This window comes from Desmodus rotundus, chromosome 2 (assembly GCF_022682495.2).
Source record: "Desmodus rotundus isolate HL8 chromosome 2, HLdesRot8A.1, whole genome shotgun sequence".
Classification (NCBI taxonomy): Eukaryota; Metazoa; Chordata; class Mammalia; order Chiroptera; family Phyllostomidae; genus Desmodus; species Desmodus rotundus.
This window is the reverse complement of record NC_071388.1, coordinates 84355178-84376582: the sequence shown is the minus strand read 5'-3', so window position 1 is coordinate 84376582 and position 21405 is coordinate 84355178. Positions and strand designations below refer to the sequence as shown.

At 36.8% G+C, this 21405-nt stretch overlaps 1 protein-coding gene across 7 annotated transcripts in view; it reads left to right on the top strand.

Moving 5' to 3' along the window:
- The window catches only part of CBLB (Cbl proto-oncogene B), a 210238-nt gene that overhangs the window by 146462 nt on the left and 42371 nt on the right, over window positions 1–21405 (top strand). For all 7 annotated transcript variants that reach the window (XM_053918331.2, XM_053918329.2, XM_053918328.2 and 4 more), the window contains 3 exons: window positions 6818–7003; window positions 8530–8895; window positions 14858–14952. In XM_053918331.2, the coding sequence (XP_053774306.1) occupies window positions 6818–7003; window positions 8530–8895; window positions 14858–14952 (647 nt within the window). The remainder of the gene's footprint in view (window positions 1–6817; window positions 7004–8529; window positions 8896–14857; window positions 14953–21405) is intronic.

The following is a 21405-nucleotide window of genomic DNA, read 5'->3' as shown; positions in this document are numbered from 1 at the left end:
GAAAAATGGCTAAATGTTTCTCCTTTTCTGTAAGTTGAACTGATAAGGTTTTTTTTACTTAATCTTTATTATATTTTTTCCGTTATCATGTAGACCCCTTATACCCCCCTACCCCCAATGATCACACTATTGTCCATGTCCATGGTCCTTTTTCCTTTGTCTCAATCCCTCCGCCCCCTAACCTCCCCATCCCAGCTGTCATCCTGCTCTCCATCTATGAGTCTGTCCCCATTTTCCTTGTTCAGTTTGTTCATTAGATTCCACATATGAGTGAAATCATATGGTATTTGTCTTTCTCTGACTGGCTTACTTCACTTAGCATAATGTTCTCCAGGTCCATCCATATGGGGTGGCAAAGGGTAAAATTTTCTCCTTTTTATGGCCAAGTAGTATTCCATTGTGTAAATGCCCCATAGCTGTTTTATCCACTCATCTACTGATAGGCACTTGGGCTGCTTCCATATCTTGGCAATTGTAAATAATGCTGCAATGAGCATAGTAGTGCTTATGTTCTTTCAAATTAGTGTTTTGGGTTTCCTCGGGTATATTCCCAGAAGTAGGATAGCTGGGTCAAAAGGCAGATCCATTTTTAATTTTTTGAGGTGTCTCCACACTGCTTTCCACAGTGGCTGCACCAGTCTGCATTCCCACCAACATATATGCCCTTATAAGTATACTTTTCTATTAGGTAGTGTGATTCCTCCAACTTTGTTCTTCTTTCTCAGGATCGCTGTTGCTATGTGGGGCCTTTTGTTGTTCCATATAAATTTTTGAAATATTTATTTTAGCTCTGTGAAATACATCTTTGGACTCTTGATAGGAATTGCATTGAATCTATAGATTGCTTTGGGTAGTATGGACATTTTAATGATGTTAATTCTTCCTATCCATGAACGTGTTATGTGCTTCAACTTATTTGTATCTTCCTCATTCTTTAGTGTCTTACAGTTTTCCAAATACAGGTCTTTTACATACTTGTTTAGGTTTATTCCTAGGTATTTTATTCTTTTTGTAGAAATTGTGAATAGGATTGTTTTCTTAATTTCCATTTCTGTTAGTTCATTGTTGGCATACAAAAGAGCAACTGATTTCTAGATAGAGAAAATTAATTTTGTATCTTGCTACTTCGCTGAATTCATTTATCAGTTCTAGTAGTTTCTTGGTGGAATCTCTATGGACAGTATCATGTCATCTGCAAATAATGGCAGTCTTACTTCTTTCTTTACAATTTGGATGCCTTTTATATCTTCTCCTTGTCTGATTGCTGTGGCTAGGACTTCCAGTACTATCTTGAATAAGAGGTGAAAGCAGACATCCCTGTCTTGTTCCCAATGTTAAAGGAACGCTTGTAGTTTTTGCCCATTGAGTAAGATGGTGGCAGTGGGTTTGTCATATATGGCCTTTTTTGTGTTTAGGTATGTTCCCTCTATTCCAACTTTGCTGATAGTTTTTATCATAAATGGATGCTGGATTTTATCAAAGTTTTTTCTGCACCTATTGATCTGATCATGTAGTTTTTAACCTTCATTTTTTAATGTGGTAAATCACATTTATTGATTTACAAACATCGTACAACCTTGCATTCCCAGAATAAATCCCACTTGATCATGGTGTATTATCTATTTGATGCATCGCTGTATTCTGTTTGCTAATGTTTTGTTGAGAATTTTAGTGTTTATGTTCATCAGGGATGTTGGCCTATAGTTTTCTTTGTAGTGTCTTTCTCTGGCTTTTGAATTGGGATTATGCTGGCCTCATAAAATGAGTTTGGGAGCCTTGTCTCCTCTTGAATTTTATGAAATAGTTTGAGAAGAGATGTTAGTTCTTCTCAGAACGTTTGGTAAAATTCACCTGTGAAGCCATCCAGTCCAGGGCTTTTGTTTGTTGGGAGCTTTTTGATACCTGCTTGAATTTCACTAGGTCTAATCTGTCTATTCAGATTATCTGATTCATCCTGATTTATTTTTGGAATATTGTATGTTTCTAGGAAATTATGCATTTTGTGCAGGTTGTTGCCATATACTTATTCATAATATTTCCTTTTTTTAAAAGATTTTATTTATTTATATTTAGAGAGAGAAGGGAGGGAGAAAGAAAGGTAGAGAAACATCAATGTATGGTTACTTCTAATACGCCCCCTACTGGGGACCTGGCCCACAACCCAGGAATGTGTCCGGACTGGGAATTGAACCTGTGACCCTTTCGTTCACAAGCTGGTACTCAATCCACTGACCCACACCAGCCGGGGCAGTTACTCATAATATTTTCTTACAATCCTTTGTATTTCTTTAGTGTCAGTTGTTATTTTTCCTCTTTCATTTGATTTTATTATTTGGGTCCTCTCTCCCTCTCCTTGATAAGTCTGGTTAAATGTCAGTCTTTTTTTATCTTTTTAAATAACCAGCTCTTGGGTTCATTGATATTTTGTATCATTTTTTTAGACTCTATTTCATTTATTTATGCTCTGGTCTTTATTATTTCCTTCTTTCTACTCACTTTGGGCTTTGTTTGTTGTTTTATTTCAAGTTCCTTTAAGTGTAAAGTTAGATTGTTCATTTGAGCTTTTTCTTGTTTTTGAGGTAGGCCTGTAATGCTACGAATTTCCCTCTTAGGGTTGCTTTCCCAGTGTCTCACAGATTTTGGATTATTGTGTCCTCATCTTCATTTGCTTCATGGTATCTCTTGGTTTTTTCCTTGATCTCGTTAATTAATAAATTTTGATGTCCTTAATTTTTAATGTCACATCTAGAAATTTAATTATGAACTTGAGTGTGAGAAACATTGTATTAGGCTTCTTTCCTCCTTAGACTTTCAAATAGGAAGGAAATAAAAAAATGACAATTATTCAAATAAATTAAAAATGACCTTTATATGACCATCTACTAAAAAATGTTTACAAGTGTTCATAGTTAGCATTGAATATAACCAGCAATAAAATTTAATGCAAATATTCAGTGTTCTAACTGCAGAATTGCTCATAGAAATAGCAAAATGTTCGACAGAACAGAACTAAGGTGTTACTATCTAAGGGGCATTGTGAAATCATCTACAGTTATATGGGAACTTATTATAATTTAGGAGAACTTGGAAAAATAAATAAGTTATGCTGAATTTAATCCACATAATTAATAAAGGTAAAATGTTTTTGTCCCTTTATATACAAATATATCCTCCATAAAATTTCTACCTAAGCCAACTTACAGATGCTATAATGCTTCAAAATGAATTAGTTCTTCAGAAGAACAGTCTATAATCACCTCGGGAGTACAGTTTGAATTGTGCTAAGCAAGGTCTGCTTCCAGTTATATTCATAGGACGGTAAGACAGTGTGCTTGTTGGGAAATATCTAGAAATTCAAGGTTATTACTGCATCACACACATCAGTTTGGATATTTGTCTTAATGACTTCACTACACCCTTTTGAAGTCTGATAATTCACCCATTTCAAATAAAATCCACCCCATTATTTATATGTACTAAGAATTTGGTAACTGCTTACATACTATCGATTAAAGTGGAAGTCCAGTTCTGATGGCAGTGGGCTGTTGGCTCTCTCAGAGGTCTCCTTCCCGTTACAGGTAATGAGGGAAGCAGGAAGATGGTTGTGGAATGAAAGTGCTCGGAGAATAGGTCTTGTTCAGTAGTCTTTGCAGTGTGTGCACCTAGAGCTGAAAAAGCTCTCTGCAAGTACCGACATTAATGAAGTGCTATACTCTGTGTGTGTGTGCATTTTGCTTGGGGTAGAAATAAACTACTTGGGGTAGAAACTGTGTGAATAGCTTTACTTCTCGAGTCTTTTTTTAAAGGATTATAAGCAGATCAACAAAGTATTTTTATCAGTTAAATTTTGCTAGCTCTCAGAGAATGTAAGTTACCCTGAAGAGAGTGGTGGAGATTACATGTCCTGTGACAGCTCCTGATCTGACGTGCTGGGATACTATGGTGCAAACCCATAGCTTTACATCAGGAATTCTTTTTCTTTTCACTGTGATCATTTTTGGAGAGATTTCATTCCACAACGTTAAAATCATGACCGTGTAAGGAAGGCCCCACAGCTTTATGGGGCGAATTGCTATTTTATTAAAAGTCACTAACTTCATTAAAATCAGTTTATGACTACTGAGTTTCTACTTTCTCTCTTTCAACTTAGTAACAACTGAAAATATTTTGTCTTATCACCGGTAAGATATAAAAAGCATTATGAAATTACTAAAAAAAAGTTCTTAAAATTGTCAGAAAATTATGTCTGAATATATTGACCTATTTTAAATTAGTTGATGAATTAAGAGAGACAAACGCTTGAGAGTTAACAATGTCATAACAATATTTCAGCATATCTGAGGTGTGGTCTAGAAGCTTCTGTTTAGCCACTCAAATTTATTTCAGAAAGGACTCATGGACATGGACAACAATGTGGAGATTGCAGGGGTCGGTGGGGATGTAAGGGGAGATGGTAATGGAAAAATACAATTAAAAAACAAAAACCTTTCCAAAGGGAGCATAACTCCCTCCTTAAGTGTGGGCTATGCATAATGACTTCCTTGCAAAGAGTACAGTAGGGAAAGGGGGAAAAAGAGAGTAACTTTACAGTTTATAGTGAAGAAAAGAAACCTTGACAGTTAATACATCAGCCAGGTAATCAAGGTCAACATCAACAGTGATGGATCATATTGATAGTGTGGACCCATGACATGAAGTGCTTAAAATGTTACTTTAGCTCTGTCATCTTCCTTCAAAAACCAACAACCCTGTCTAATCATGAGAAAAACATCAGATGAAATCCAGTGTTAGGTAATTGGAAAAGAATGTTTATACAGTGTAACTGAGTGTCGATGTGAACACAGATCTGTGGCCCATCTCAGTTAGATAAAGACAGAAAGGCTGAACCTTTCTCGCTAGAGTTCGAATTACATTCTCAGTTGTTGACATTGACTACTCTTATAAAGGTGAATAATGTTAGGGGAGAAATGGCTTAAAAACAAGCTTAAAACTCTTTAGAAATACTAATGTAGGAAGCAGATGACTATCCAAGCATGCTGGATTGATGCAGTGGGTGTAAAAATTATGCCTAGATCTACTAAAAACTAGTAACGGCCTAGAAAAGGAAACTGCCTAATATTTCAGAATAGAATGTTAATGAAATAGAGGGGCTACTTGATTAATTAGTATGTCTTTTATACCAAGTAGCAATCAGGTTAGTTCACAATTAAAAAAAAAAAAAACACCTTACAAAGTGGAAAGCATTATATGAGGTATGTCCAGAAACTATCCAGCCATGTAATAGAGACATTTATTGAGGACGATACATGATATAAAAATCATTGTACACAGGACAGTGACACCTCAGTCCTCTTCAAAGTAGGCACCTTGGGACCTCATACAGTTCTCCCAATCTCCATCAGCTGCCCTGTCGTACTTTCCTGAATCTCATCTATGGTCTGAAATCTCTTCCCTTTCAAAGGTGATTTTAGTTTTGTGAAGAGGCAGAGTCACAGGGCACCAAATCTGGGAATAAGGGGGCTGAGTCACCTGGGTGGTTTGATGTTTTGCCCAAAACTGCACAAGACATGATGCATGAGTGGGCGCATTGTCGCAACGAGGCTGCCAATCACCAGTTGCCCCTAGGGGTAGCCTTCTGAATCATCCAAATAGAAATAGTCTCCACAGAAGAATGTTCAAGGTTAATGCAAAATTTGATGCAGATTCATTGCTCTATTCGCTCAGTCATTTTGAAAATGACAGCCACACAGTGCACATGTTCACTCAGCAGCATCTACCGTCCCCACTGACAAGTACAGTGAAGTTGTCATTGTTCACACACGTGCATTCCAGTCTCCGTGGCTGCCAGGATACCTCAGTGTCGTGCACACCATCTTGTTATATGAACAATGGCTGGACTTTTTTCAGACAGACCATATAATACATAGAAGTAGAAGTACTGTATTTTTGCTGTGTATAATGCACACTTTTGCCCAAATTTTTGAGGGAAAAATAAGGATGCATGTATACATAGGTAGAATGATTACATACCATGGGTATAATAATGAGTTTATGACCCCGTGTATAATGCACACAAAAACGTGGGTGCACATTTCACATGGGAACACATTATATGTGGCAAACTAGGTATTTGTTACTGGTTTTTTAACGCTATCTACCAGGCAAAGTAGAAAACTTGTAGTAGCATAGAAATATATCAGTTTTTTGCAGAAACACAGACATTTCTACATTTAGTTTACTGATTTAAAGTAAAAAACATTTAACAGAGAATTATTTTTCCATATGAAGTTTTGGGAAGAAAGTACTTGGGCTTAAATCAGTTTACTTTAAATAAACATTTTTTTAACCTTACCTGATGTCATTGGCTTGTAGAAAAGTAGACTATACACTGGATGCATACATATTTTATATGGAGCAAAATGGTTTCCCACTTCTAGACTGTGCTATAAATCAAAGAGGGAAGAACAGATAACCAAGAACAATGTGTATTATTACTTCCGTGCGTGTTTTTGGTTTCCTCATAAAATGTAGATGGGTTTCTAGAACAATGTCTGCATTTGGTTATTTTTATACTACGCTTTTGCTGTTCTTTTCTCTTAGGCCCTTTCTGCAATATGTAGGAGAAACTTATCCATTTATTTTTTAATAAGCCTTTCAGGGACAATGTGAGCTCTTCCCATCTATTAGTCGGATTTAACTAAGTAAGTTTATTTCAACAGATGCTCAATGGCAGGCACCTTCTCAAAACCGAATGTCTTCTTATGAAAGGCATTCACTTAACACATTTTTAAAACATCTTTATCTTTTTTTATTCCAGTGCACTGACAGGCAGAATTCACCGGTCACCTCACCAGGGTCATCTCCGCTTGCACAGAGAAGAAAGCCCCAAGCGGACCCTCTCCAGATCCCGCATCTAAGCCTGCCTCCCGTGCCTCCTCGCCTGGACCTGATTCAGAAAGGTGTAGTTCGGTCTCCGTGTGGCAGCCCCACTGGTTCACCGAAGGTAAATTGACTTACTAGAACCAGACGCTGATTTTGTATGACAGTTATCGATTGCTCGGGTTCTTTTAAATTTCATGTGTCGCATTTCTTGTGCTTCTAATTGTTTCTGAGCAACTTTGGTGGCTTTCTCACTTTGTTTATGGTGAGCCCACTGTTGTATTCCTTGCTTCTTATTATAAAAGTTCCATAATTTCAAAGACAGCTCGTGTATGTAACGGCCCCTGACTTGTTAAAATAAATAGTAGAGCAAGTACAGTTATTCTGTAACGTGGATTTAAAAGGTCATTACGTGTATTAAAATACACTTATGAGATGATATTTGACAGTCATTTTCATAGTGTCATGACCAGAAAAGTGTGAGGGGATTATATTTGCATATGGGCTTAAGGTGTAATAAATTATCACCCATGTTTCAAGGTGACTCAGAAGAGGAAATTGTATGTACTTTTTATACCTAAGCAATGAATTATAAAGAATTACAATATTTGCGGAGTAATTACATTCCTGTTTAATATTGGACACATAATTCTAACTCCGTAAATCTAAGCCCACAGTTTTAGGTCTGTGTGGATTTTTTTCCAAATTTGATAAGGGCATATTTTGCTTTATTAAATACAAGAGTTAAAAATTAATTCCATTTGGCAGTATGCCTTACAGTCTAAAATTACTTGGAAGCACACTATTTTATGAGTATTTGTTTCTCTACATTACAGTTAACTTGGTTTTAAGATCATATTAGGACTTCTTAGGATGTTACTTAGGCAGAATTATGTAAACACAACACATTCCTTTTCTCTAATATCAAAAGTACAAATCATTCATCAGGTGAACCAAGTATGTAAAAGTAAAAGCTGCGCAACTCGCTCAGGTTCAACTCAAGAGCATCTATATGCCTTCGTAGTTCCATAAAAGGATCACTGATTTGTAGTTTTCTTTTTTTTTTATTATAAGGGTCCCTAAAATTGAAGTGAGTTCTATAAATGGTGCTACTCTATCATTTATGACTTCTCAGTATTCTGGTAGCAACTGTTAAAACAAAGAATCAGAGCAGATTTGGCCCTTATTTCTTTTATATTGCAATGGCTTTGCCACAAAAATGGCAAAACCAAGAGTCTTTCAGAAATTACAAATCAAATTGCTCTTTGAAAAAGTAAAAGGGCAACTTCGTTTCTTCTATCTCTCCTAATTCATATAAATGTGCAAATAATAATGACTCAGTATCAGTGTCAGCCATTCAAAATCATCATGTAATTTTGGTATTCTGCTATTTCTAGTATAATCTTTATAATTTTAATATTTCAGCTTACATACTTATTTCTACCAAAATTTCTAATGAAATATATTTATAAGTCTTCCATTAACTTAAAAATTTCATTAACTGGTAATAAACAGAAACTTAAAGATGACATAGGAATCTAATAAAGCTTAGATTCTCATGGCTTAGAAAACAGAAGCAATAATATACTCGTTGGAAGTCATTTCAGTGCCTGGTACATTGTTGACTTTTTTTCTCTTGTGTCTCCTTAGTCTTCTCCTTGCATGGTGAGAAAACAAGATAAACCACTCCCAGCACCCCCACCTCCCTTAAGAGATCCTCCACCCCCTCCACCTGAACGACCCCCGCCAATCCCACCTGACAATAGACTGAGTCGTCACTTGCATCCTGTGGAGAGTGTGCCTTCCAGAGACCAGCCAATGCCTCTTGAAGCCTGGTGTCCTCGGGATATATTTGGGACTAATCAATCAGTAGGATGTCGACTCCTAGGGGATGGCTCTCCAAAGCCTGGAATCACAGCAAGTTCAAATGTAAATGGCAGGCATAGTAGAATGGGCTCAGACCCAGTGCTAATGAGGAAGCACAGACGTGAGGATTTGCCTTTAGAAGGAGCCAAGGTAAGAAATATACAAATCTGCTTAAACTCTTCTGATAGGAGGTAGTATAAAAGGTTTTTTTGGCTTAGTGTGGTAATTCCCTGCAAGTCTTTAATTAACTCCAAGTTGTAAATAATCAGAAGCTCATTAAAACTTGAACTTAAAAAACATCAAGAAAAAGGTTCTAAGTAATATTTCATTTTAATGTGAAGACACTAGACAATTTGCTAGAGATTTATTTCTCTTCCCTTATTTCATCTGCCAATTTTTTTTTCCTGTTAGTAACTAGTTGGTGGGGAAATTAGCACTGTTTTTTAAAACTCTCCTAGTGCTATCTGATTTGAAAAATAATGTTGTATAATTATAGCATATCATAGATCAGCCTTGGAATTGTTGTCTAGGACAGTACATCTGTGCAACCAGGTGAAGTGAAACTTCTCACAGATGTGAAAACACCACGGCCAGTTCACTGTTAGAAAGCAAGCAGTTTCTCCATATAACTGTTGAGTTCTCCAGGGTATCACCACCATCGTCTCTATGTCCAGGAAAGAATGCGAACGTGTGGAAAACCAATGGGGCAACAGCAGAAATCACTGCGTTTAGAACTCTTAGCAGGCTCTTGGCAGAGTTGCTCACATTCTCGTTTTTGCTTCCATGATATTTTTGGCTCTGAGATCAAATCATTGCCATCTTCCTTCAGCTGAAGGAGCCTTGTCTCTTTTGAAGTCTTTAATATTAAAGTGAAGACACCTTGATTGGTCTTAAATTGTTCACTTAAGGGAAGTAACTTATTCCTTCAAAGTAATGGCTTAGAGCCAATGAATTCACCCTAAAATCAAGAAACAAAGAAGTGTGACATGTGACATGTACTCAGCTCCTGTGTGTGTGTGTGTGCACGTGTGTGAAGGCAAAGTGATAATGAAAGCTTTGTGTAGTAGTAGACCTCTTGATATTCCAGGGCAGCAGGATAGGAGAGTCAAACTGGCGTGTACGGTGTTCAACACAAGGGGCGTGAGCGCTGGCGGTCCTCCGACTCAGGCTCTTGCCTGCTATAAATGGGAAGGGCTCCAGACTTCCTCCAGCGCCACCTAAACAGGATGTCATTGAAACAGAGAGCACTTACCAAAGCATCTTTACAGTGCTTTCTGAAAATGGAGGAACTATTATCCTCCAAAGAATATTTCCACAACCTAGAAGCCTTATTGGAGGGACCTGCCATTCTTTTTTTTAAATTTTTTTTCCTTTAGTCTCTATTATTTTTCATTCCTACGTGATCACACTTGTCTTGAGAAGAGTGTTGGAAGATCTCTGACATGAATTGACTAGTTATATATTAGCAGCATGTAACAATTTATTTCCTGAATGCACTTCAGAAATACTTAAAATATAATAATTATCTCAGCCAATTCACTGAAGACTTCTTGTCCCAAACTTCTTTTAAATACTATGTTATACAGTTTTAGCACTAACATAAACCTGTTCTTTTAGGCTCTAGAATGCTGGCTGTTAATTTTTGTATTGAAGGTTAAATTTTTGTGTCAGGTACAACTGTTATTTATACTTGTTTTCATTAGAGGTAATGCTTCAAATTAAGTATTATTTTCCCATTTGAAGATAAGAAAACTTGGATAAGTTCTGAAAGTTTAAATTAAAATTAAATGTACATATGGGATGCCATAAGGGGAATTCATAAAACTAAACACCCTATAAATGGAGTGACAACCTACTCCTGTGATCATGTGTCTTCTCTCAGTGTGGCCGTTTCCGCCCATCATTAGAACCACTCTCCCTTTTTATTTGCATCTTCACTACATAAATGGTAAGGGAAGCAAGAATAAATTAAGTTCTAATTACTCCATTTGCTAGTTGTAGAGAGCTCTGAGGGGAAAAGCCCTCTAATTCATAGTTAAAGTGAAGTGTAAGAATTTTCTGTGACTTTCATTTATGCCCTGTTCTCTTCTTGCCACATACCATAATCAAATAGCTAGCATAATACTTACTAACACGAATCTGCAAGCTAAGAGTTACTAACTTTATTTATCTTGTTTTATTTTCTTGGTAAGAGATTTCTGCCCTAGAGCACTGTTTCCAGTCTCTGAAATTCTCAGATTCTAGTCACATTATTACTCTGTTCCTTAATAAATATTTTGTTGGCTAGATATTTATTTATTGTTCTTGGTTGGTTTTTTTGTATGTTAATTATCTGAGGTAAAAATATTTGCACTAAAATGTTTTAAAATACCTTTGGAAACTTGAAATGTATCTCCTTATTTCTAGGTACTAACATTGTGTCTAACTGTCTTTGTTCATTCCTCTTGAAAGACTACAGGACTACTGCCATTTCTTATGTGGTAATGAAAACTATCTCTACCACGTTACTTCACGTGACGTTATTCTAAAATGACACTGTGTAATGATCTGTTGAAGATGTTACTAGATAAATACATCGAATGACCTCACTTTTTGAAATTGTGGCTTTTGCTCTTTTGGTGGCGAGGCTCGTGCTTATATGAATGACCTTAAAACATATCTATAATCTCAAAGGCTGTCTTTCAGAAAATAAGTCCTCTGTGTATGTATGTTTCGTTTCCAATCTGATGTTGTTGAAGGACAAACTATAGCAACCCTTTGGGGGCAGAGTATGTGTGGGATTACTTGTGAGGGATAAGGAAAATGGGGTGTGTTAGGGATTCTGTGCAAATAAAAATGTTTTTCTTAATTGTGCCAAGACTCACAAGAGCATTTGTTGTCCCTGTTATCTCAAGGGTCCCAAGTTCTTTAACCTTAATTGTTAGATAATACCTGAATCATAAGGAGACACTTCAAACTACAAGATTAAGATTCAGTGCTCTCTTGAAGGATGTAGAAAAATATTAATCTAACGTATGACTATCCTAGGATTTATAATGTCATGTGATAACTGAGATTATACTTTCATATGTCAAAATGTCCCCTAACGTGTTTTTATTCCTTCAGCCCATTGTGGCTGTATGAGTGCTTAGGGTGTTCAAGACTCTGCAGGGAATACACGATGAGTAAAGCACGGTACAGCGAGCGTGAGTCGGGTGTGCCAGTAACTCAGACATCAGACCCAGGAATAGCACCCAGAAAATAAACTCTGGGTTTGCCAAGAAGAAAAAACATGCTAACTGAGATACAGGATAAAAGAAACAATAAAAAAAGGCTGCACGCAAAGGTTCACTGGCTGTAGACGTTGTTGTAGACATTACCGGCTGTAGACTGGCAGGTATTGTTTTTGTAGGCGTGGCGAAAAGGAACACAGTGGAGGTGGAAGAACGTGCATTGAGCAGGAAGTTAATTTTGGACAGAATATAGGGCATAAAGACAGAGGGCAGGATGTAGGGCAAAAAGTGGTTTTAAGTTTAATGAAATGGATTCAGGTGGGATCATGGAATTCAGAATGAAACTATGTTAAATCTTGTCATTATACCACTATAGGTAATTAAACACTTCAGATGAACAGAAATATGATCATCTTAGTACCTGTATATTTACATCCTTTGATGTTTGCACATATATTAACCTCTATCAAATACGAGAAAAATTATAAAGAATTACTTGCTTGATATTAGGCATATATTGTATACAAGGTCAGCCATTAAACTAATTGTGTGCATTTGCTGAGAGAATGTCAGTAAATGAAAGAGTTTCTTCCACCTGTACCAAGGGAAGGTTGTTTCATTGGGTTGTGCCTCCGTTAATAAGGTCATCGAAGCCAATCCACAATTTTCATTCCAGCCATGAGGTGTGTAAAACACTGGAAGAATGGCATACAAATCGGAGAGGCTTTGTGCTGAGACTCAGTATGGCATGAATGCTCTTCCACAGAACATAGCTACATATAATATAAGCAAAATATCAGTACATTCCAAGAACTAAATGAATGGTTCATAAAAAACAGGGGCATTTCAGAGGCAGGAGAAACCCTTGAGTTACTGTGTGGTAAAAATGTGTCTAAAGCAGTCAAAGTGCTGTTTGCACTTGAAAGCATATTAATACATTCTTTCACAAAATTAGGGCAAGTCACTTAACTTTCTTAGGTTATTGATCTCCTGGAATAAACATCATTAACTATGCTTCAAGATTTTACTGATGGCAGACACCATGGCCTGTGTGACTTGTTGAAATTTAATGATAATACCCACAATGTCGTGTATACTTTATTATTACTATATTTATTCTTTCATTTACCAAGTGCACAAATGAAAGCATTTTTAATATCAGTGATTGTTTGAATGTTGGTATTTCTTTCATATATGTTCACAATGTCCTGATTATAAAATTATGGTCAGTTGTTATAGAGCCAATGTAACAAATTATTGTTTCCATATATCCCTTTTACAGCTGCTAAAATTTTTAGTTATCAGCAGTACATTAGATACTTTCTCTTGATAAAACAAATTATTGCAAATAAAATTCCTACCACATTTTCTAGAATGAAATTTTAAATACATTTGTGACAGAAACATCAAGGATTTGATTGCAAAAGTTTCACGTTGTACCCATCTGGCAACATGCACAGGACTCCAATTAAGAATGACTTTAAATGTCCATTATCACAATGAGCATTCGTGTTTTCTTCCATGTATTTGTGGGTTAAAAGGCATTTTTATATATTAAAGGTTTTCATTGAACTTTGCAACAATTAATGTGTACTTGGAAACTTTTCTCTCTGCAGCAAAGTTCAAAAACTGCCTTGTTCTGTTTGGTTATAGTCAGAAGCCTATGATGAAATTATTTCATTTAATGATATATTTTGTCATAGTGTAACTATAATATCTTCAGTCTAATGGGGGAGATATGAAAAAGAAAAGTAGAACTGTAGTACAGACCCTAAATGTTACAAAATTTAGATTATTAGCTTTGAAATGCAAAAACTGATATATTTCAAATATATTCCTTAAACATGTTCCTTTTCCTATTTTAAGTTGATAGAGGAGGATATGTATGGCTTTTTCCAATTTTGTATTGTAAGGCTGCAGCACCACTCTAGAAATATGAAGGGGGGCGGGAAAGAAATTAGTAGGTCATTGATTGGGTTTCCTAGGACTGTTCAAGTTATAGTACATCCCTTTTGCCCTATCACCTACCTATACCTTTTAAGTATTAATAAGAGTTTGGGAAAGAGCCCAATGATAAAACACTAAAGATTGCTTAACGGTCTTAAAATATGTTTAATATTTTGTTGTGAATACATCTTTACAAAATTATTCTGTCTCCTCTTCTTCACATTGCTTTAATTTCATGTTGTTGGATTAGTAAAGAGCAGTCCCTGTAATGTCACTGCGCAGCCTGGAAATCAAAATTTCCGAATTCTGAGTAATTAAACAGTGACTCTGTATGGTACCTATGAGTAAAGTAACAATTTTGGTTTGTGTTGTTTACACACAGAAAACTGTGTATAAAATTGCCTGCACTTTGAAAGCCAGAACAGGTCTCTAGTTATTAGCAGTGCTAAAGTTTGAAAGAACACAGGCATTTCTGATTGTACTCGTGCACTGTGTTGCCAAGAATAAAACTGTTGTCAGCCCCTGGGAGATACAGTTTAGAACACTTATTTGGGAGGAACTGAAGTAACTATTGCACCAGTGCTGCTTTTTTATTTACCGAATCCTTCCAGAGAATTCTAACGTTTCAATAGAAACTGATCGTGTTCGGGGAATTTTACTCTTTATTTACCTAGCTGTCCAGATCTGATTCATAGAAATTACAGTATTGCCCCTCAGTATGTTTTAAGAATCATGTTGCATTGCATCTCTTTCATGTAACTTGGTACTACTTTGGGTGCTGGTGAATTATCACTGTGGTGCTATTAACTCTTACGTAAATTATATGACATTTCACTTGTTTAAACAAACTGAAATTATATGTTCTTTTCAAAATTATAGATTTTCTAATGCTGCTATCATTTTAAGGTCTTTCAGAAGTTAAATTCTAAACTAACCCTTTGGTTTCCTTTCAGATCTTTTCCAATGGTCACCTGGGAAGTGAAGAATATGATGTTCCTCCTCGGCTTTCCCCTCCTCCCCCAGCTGCCACCCTTCTCCCTAGCATCAAGTGAGTTTTACTGATTGTGGAGGTCATTTGTCCACGCATAAAGATGCTGTAAATAGTGGTTTTGATGTTCCCAGAAGTATAGGGTGAATACAAATGCATCAATGAAGATGATCCAGCTGGATTTATAAACTGGAGTACCAGAAATCCAGATCTTTCCTGGTTCTTTGCTGGTAAACACAGCAGCCATGAGACCCCACCTAACTCTGAGATTACACAGAGTAGCAGGGAGAGAAAGTGTTGTCTTCCCTGCATCCAAAAAAGCATAGGGTTGCACACAGCACAGCAAGTCCTCCCTTGCAATTCAGCTCTTTCCTCAGAGAGAACACTTTTTTCCCAGCTACCCATTGTGACATCATAAAATAATCTTTGGTTCCACCAATTTTCTCATTTCTCAAATCCATTGATCCATTAAGTCTTGTTGATTGTTCTTTTGAAGTTTTTTGTATTCAATCAATCTTCCCCGTTACGTTTGCTTCACCTCGTAGCTGGAAAACTGAACAAGCTTTACACCTATCATATGATAGGATCTCAGAACTAATATTACTAGATTTTAAAACTAGAAAAATGAGTTAACCCAGGTGTCTCATTTGAAAAATGGGAACACAAGTGTACAATGGACAGTACACACACACACACACACTCCAAATCAAACTATGACGAAACCAAGTCTCCTGATTCCCATTTCCCTACTCTTTATATTAAATCAGGCTGCCTGCCTTTCCTCCAATATATTTTGTTCTCGCAGCTGATTTAATTTAAATCCTGCTTTCCCAAGATCACTTTCCTGTTCAAAACCCAGCATTGTTCTTTCTTTCCTTCTACGTTATTCTGTGCTCTTGCGCTAGCAGTGAGATCCCTAGAATTATACCCAGCGACAGCATTGTTCAGTAGTTCCTAATGTGTGCCTCTGTTTCTCTTGATTTTTTTTTCTGGCTTTGTGAATTTTTCATTCTGTTCCGTCCTATGCACCACTTTTTCAGAATCTTTATTCTAAAAGTCATGTCTCAGGCTGTATTTCTTTATGAAAACTTTAATGACTTCTTCAGGCGATGCTGGTAGTAAAACTGATTCTCATTCTTCTTGCTGCAGTTTATTTTCTACACGTGTAGTTATATACTCTGCTTTACTGTTTTCTAATTTTTAAGTGTTGTTCCACATTAAAAAGATTGTAAGTTTCTGAGGGCAAAACCCTATTCTTGTATCTCTGATTCTCCCATAACACCTAACTGTTTTTGCTGTTAGTCAGTGCTGACAATACCTGGTTGTGTGGCTGATTGACGTCCTCTGCTAAGATTCTGATTTCTAGATGAAAGTTTTAGAGCATCTTCACTCCTTCCTCTGATGGTCACTGAACCCCACTGAACAGATGAATGTGAAAGAAGGATGAGCTAGACAGCGGCTCCCCCTAAAATTTACATTCTGCTTTATAGTGAAGTTAGCATACATGAAACCACTAGAGAACAATATGCACTAAATTGTATGACTCTTAACGTCTTAGTTTTTATGTAAGCTTGGAGGATAGGCTATTGTAGACTTTGTAAGGCAAGGATGTTTTAGAGAGAGGATGGAAATTTCCTGAATAATACAGTGTAAGTACAATTGGAAAAAGGGGAGCACATGAGAAAAAGCAAGAGTGTGAAATTTGGCAGCGTTCAGGGGACAGTGGAAAACTAAGCTAATTGGACCACTCTCCAGTGGCAACTTTTCTTGGAACTGCCAGGTCCATAGTAGAGATACAGGCTGGAAGCACATAATGCATTCAGGGTAGTGGGCTGTAAATCAGTTACAGCGTGGGACGTTCTAGCCTCAGATGAACTGGGCATATGTGTATGTGTACTAAGACAGCTAAGCTCAGTTACCTTGAGAATTCAGAGAAACCCAGAAAATGAAGTAAATGAAACTTGTTACTAAAGGTTAAATTGTCACATTCTATTTATTAAATTTATATTGGCAAGTGGGATAAGAGGCAGAGGTTGCAGTTTGCTTCATTTGTATTTAATAGTAAGTACCTATTTCTTTATAAAGAGTAAGAATAATAAATTTATAGTAAAATATATCTATTGACTTTTTAAAATACTTCAGTTTGTATGTGCATGTAGATATACTTTCTCCCCTTTTTGTCTTGATTTTTCCAACAGAAACAACGCAGTTGCTCTACTGACCCAGAGAAATCTTTTAGCAGCACATGCTTAATAGCAAGTTAGTTTTGCGTTTGCTGCAAATTAACCGTAGTTAATAATACAGGTGTTGGCTTAGTGGCACATTTATCTCTCTAATTTCTTATTACTGTTAGGTAGCAGTTGTTCATTGTAGAAAATAAGGAGAGTATTAATATATAAAAGAAAGAAAAAATTAAATACTTAAATGCAGGTATATACATACCCCAAATATCAATGCTTAGTTTTAACATTTTGTCATTTTTTAAGACTTTTTAAAACATGATTTAGATTATTTTGTAGAGATAATTTCATTCCATCCTTTGTCACTTAATAATTAAATAAGCATTTTTCTTAATGCTTTATGCACTTATTTATTACAAAACCAGCATAGAATTCTGAATGAACATTAAATAAAATCAGACCTGGTTCCAGACCTGACACCAGCATTAAGTATTTGTCTGTCTCTGAACAAGGTAACTTCTCTGGACCTCACTTTCTCCATCTGCTAAATGAAGTGATCTATTTATTTAAATAATCTCCAAAATGGTTTTGAACTTACACTTTTTAGGTTCTATGCAATTTTTTTTTTTTAAGAGAGAGAGGGGAAGAGAGGTAGAAAGAAAGGGAGAGAAACACCAATTGGTTGCCCCTCATGTATGCCCCAACCCAGGCATGCGCCCTGACTGGGAATCGATCCTGTGGCCTTTTCGTTTTGCAGGAAGATGCCCAACCAAATAAGCCACACCAATCAGGGCTACACAATATTTTTAAAAGAGTATTTAACTGTACTGTTAATTATATATGAAATATTTGGCAACTTGAATATTCATTTATAGTTGGTCAGTTGTATACTTTTGCTGAAGCCAATGTGAGTTGGATTACTGCCCTAGTTTTTTTATATTTTAAAATTTTGTCAACTGAGGCCTCATTAGAGTTTATAACTGAAGTGCAATGAGTAAAGATCCTCAGCTCTGGAGGGGCATAGAACAAAGGTCTTGACAGAAGTTAACGCACTGAAATGGGGAGTTTGATGTTCATGGACCATGCGTGTTTCAAACTCAGGCCGGAGCAGAATTACAGATCACTACCTAACATAGGCTCTGCAGTGCTCACAATTATTGAAAGCCCCAATGTTGAATCAATATCAAAAACACCATTTACCTTTAAGTCTATGCCATGTTCTTGTAAATATTTACTGAAGTGTCATTGTTAAATTATTTCATGTTACCCCCGATTCCTACTTACTTGATATTAAGAGGCTACTCTGTGATGGTGTTTACTTGCTTGTAAAACTGTGTGTTTGCAATTAATTATGTGACTTTTTTTTTTTTTTAGAGATTTTATTTACTTATTTTTAGACAGAAGGGAAGGAAGGGAGAGAGAGAGAGAAACATCAGTCTGTGGTTGCCTCTCATGTGCCCCCGACCTGGGACCTGGCCTGCAACCCAGGCATGTGCCCTGACTGAGAATCAAACTGGCGACGCTTTGGTTCACAGACTGGCACTCAATCCACTGAGCCACACCAGCCAGGGCTGTGACTCTTACTGTGCAGTGTATTTTGAGACCTAGAAGAAGCTGTACTTTTTCTTGTTTTCAGTCATAAAAGCTGAAACTTTACTAGTGTGTATAAGTTTACTTATTTTTTCTTAAATGGTGTTTCTAAGTTGTTTCTATTAACATTGACATTTAGCTATAATTTTTTAAAAATTATTATTTTTTAATAATTTTTTTATTTTTTATAATTTTTCAAGATTTTTATAAAATCTTGAAATATAGTTAATTAGTTTTTTGGTTGTAGGAGAATAAAAAATCTTTGTGGATTATTTTTAGTTTGTGCTGTAGATTTTTCTAAATTAAACAATATAACCTGAAACAGTTAAAAATATTTAGTTTACTTGACACAAGATAAGATTTTGGAAAATGAGCAAAGGAATTATTGCAAGTAATAATGGAATAATACTTCCAGGTAAGATAATGTTCTGGAATGCTGAGGAAGGTTTTTTTTAAAGAATATATTTCTTATGCCTTGTCTTTTAGAAATGCACCGTTTGTACTTTTTGATACATTAAGCTTTCAAATACATACAAACCAATATTATGTGGTTCATATTTTTATAAAAAGGCTTTTTGTTGTTGGAGGTGTTAGTGTTGAATACTGTCATAGATTTTTCTAGACACAGAAGGTTGCTGATATTTTAGGTGCAATAAATAGGGAATCATTTTGCCTGTCCTGCTTTCATTCAGTTGCAGGTGCTGACTGGAGATTCAGTGTGAACAAGATAAAAATGCCGTCCTCCTTGGAATTGGTGCTCTAGGTAGGGAGAACAGAAAGGAAACCAGTGACTACGGCATATTGTCAGGTAGTGGTGATTCTAGGAGAAAAACTAAAGCAGGGAGGGGGTCAATAGTGATAGGTTTATACTTTAAATGAGCTCATCAGGAAAAGTAGTCTTTTAACAGAGACCTGAAAAGAAGTCGAGGAAAGAACCCCGAAGTTATCTGAGTGACAAGCATGAACAGAACTCACGGTCCAAACAGTGAGACAAGCGAGTCCCTTTGCCATATGTGAAGAAGAGCAAGAAGGCCAGTGTGGCTGAGTTGAATAAGGTATGCAGGAGATAAATCATCTACAGCCTTTAAGGCCATGCTAAGAATTTGGGTTTGGTTAGTTTTAGGAGCCATTTGTAGATTCTGATCAGCATTTTGACATGATGGTAGTTTGTGTTTTTAAAGAGGTTCACTGGCTGCTCTGTGGAGAACTGCCGTTAGGAAAGCAGAAGTGGATGCTGGGGGACCGATGGGAACCTGCAGTTAGCTGATGCGCTAGACTAGTAAGTGATGGGAGAGCCGGAGCTTTGACTGGAATGATGCTCATGGAGTTAGATGGTCAGCTTTGGGTTGCATTTTGACCCAGAAATACCTGATAATAATTTGGAGATCTGTCAGTGAGGTATGCTAGTCAGTGATGACACTCATGTAGCTTTTTGGCTAAAAAAGCTGGGTGAAGAGGCGGTGCCATTTACCGAAGTGAGGGGGATCAGAGAAGGAGCATGTGTGGGAAGGGGGCAGGCGTGGTGACATCACGACTAATGGACCTGTTGAGTGAGGATGCCTATTACACAACAAATCTCCAAATAGACATGTTGAGGGGATAGTTGGCCGTGCCATCTAAGCTTAAACTTTATATTGCATTGATATAAATGTTTCAGTTGTTACATGCCATCCAGTCAGCTCCAACTATGGCAACCCTATGAATGAGCGCACAGTCTCATCTTAAGAGTTTTCAAGGTGAGCAGAGAGAAATGAAGATTGAGAAAGAAATGGCAGCAGTGGCTTGCTCTTGCCTTCCGCTACATAATAAGTGCTACCCACACGTGCCGAAGTCCATTGTGTAGCATATCAGCAAATGCCCATGACATGTAAATGCCCTGCAGGGAAAAATTTCGGTAGGTGCATTCTACAGCTGATACATTCAGTTCTTCACAGTCTGTGCCAAATTTAGTAAGTTGGTTAAATTCTTAGACATGTGAATGTAATTCATTGAGATTTTTAACAGTGAAGGAACTCATATATTTAAAGTATTACCTTCAAGGTAACTATATACCAATTACCCCTGAAATGTTGATATTATAAAAACATATTTAGAACATTTCTCTGTAGCAAAAATTTAGTAAATATTATATGCTATTTGTTATTATCATAATTTCCCTTTATATACCAAATTGCTGGGGCAAATAAACTATAAATGCGGATATGTGAGTGCAGCCTCAACTACTGCCACCTTCTAGTGAGAGTTATCTAAGAGAGTTCTGGGAGTGTGGTTGTTTTGAAATAGTGGCCAAAAGCCAGGCGGGCAGAGAAGACCCACAGCAAAGTGGCGGACCAGGCAGGCGAGGCAGTGCTGGCTGACCAGGAAACCAAAAACTCAAAGCCTCTAGCTGTAAACTACCGTGGGGGTCACAAAGGCAAGATATACTCCCAGTCTCACAGGACAGTTCATTGGAAAGTGGGGCTAGAGCAGAGCAAGTGGCATTGTTCCCTCTCTGATCCCTCCCACACACACAGCACCACAAAGTAGCAAAGAGGGTTGCCCTGCCCTGACAAATACCTTACCATGTAACAGGTGCGCGGAGACAAAGAAATATGTCCCAAATGAAAGAGCAGATCAAAACTCCAGAAAAAGAACTAAGTAGCAAGGAGTTAGACAGCCTATTTGATGCAGAGTTCAAAACACTGATAATCAGGATTCTCATAGAATTGATTGAGCTCAGTCACAAAATGAAAGGAAGAAATGA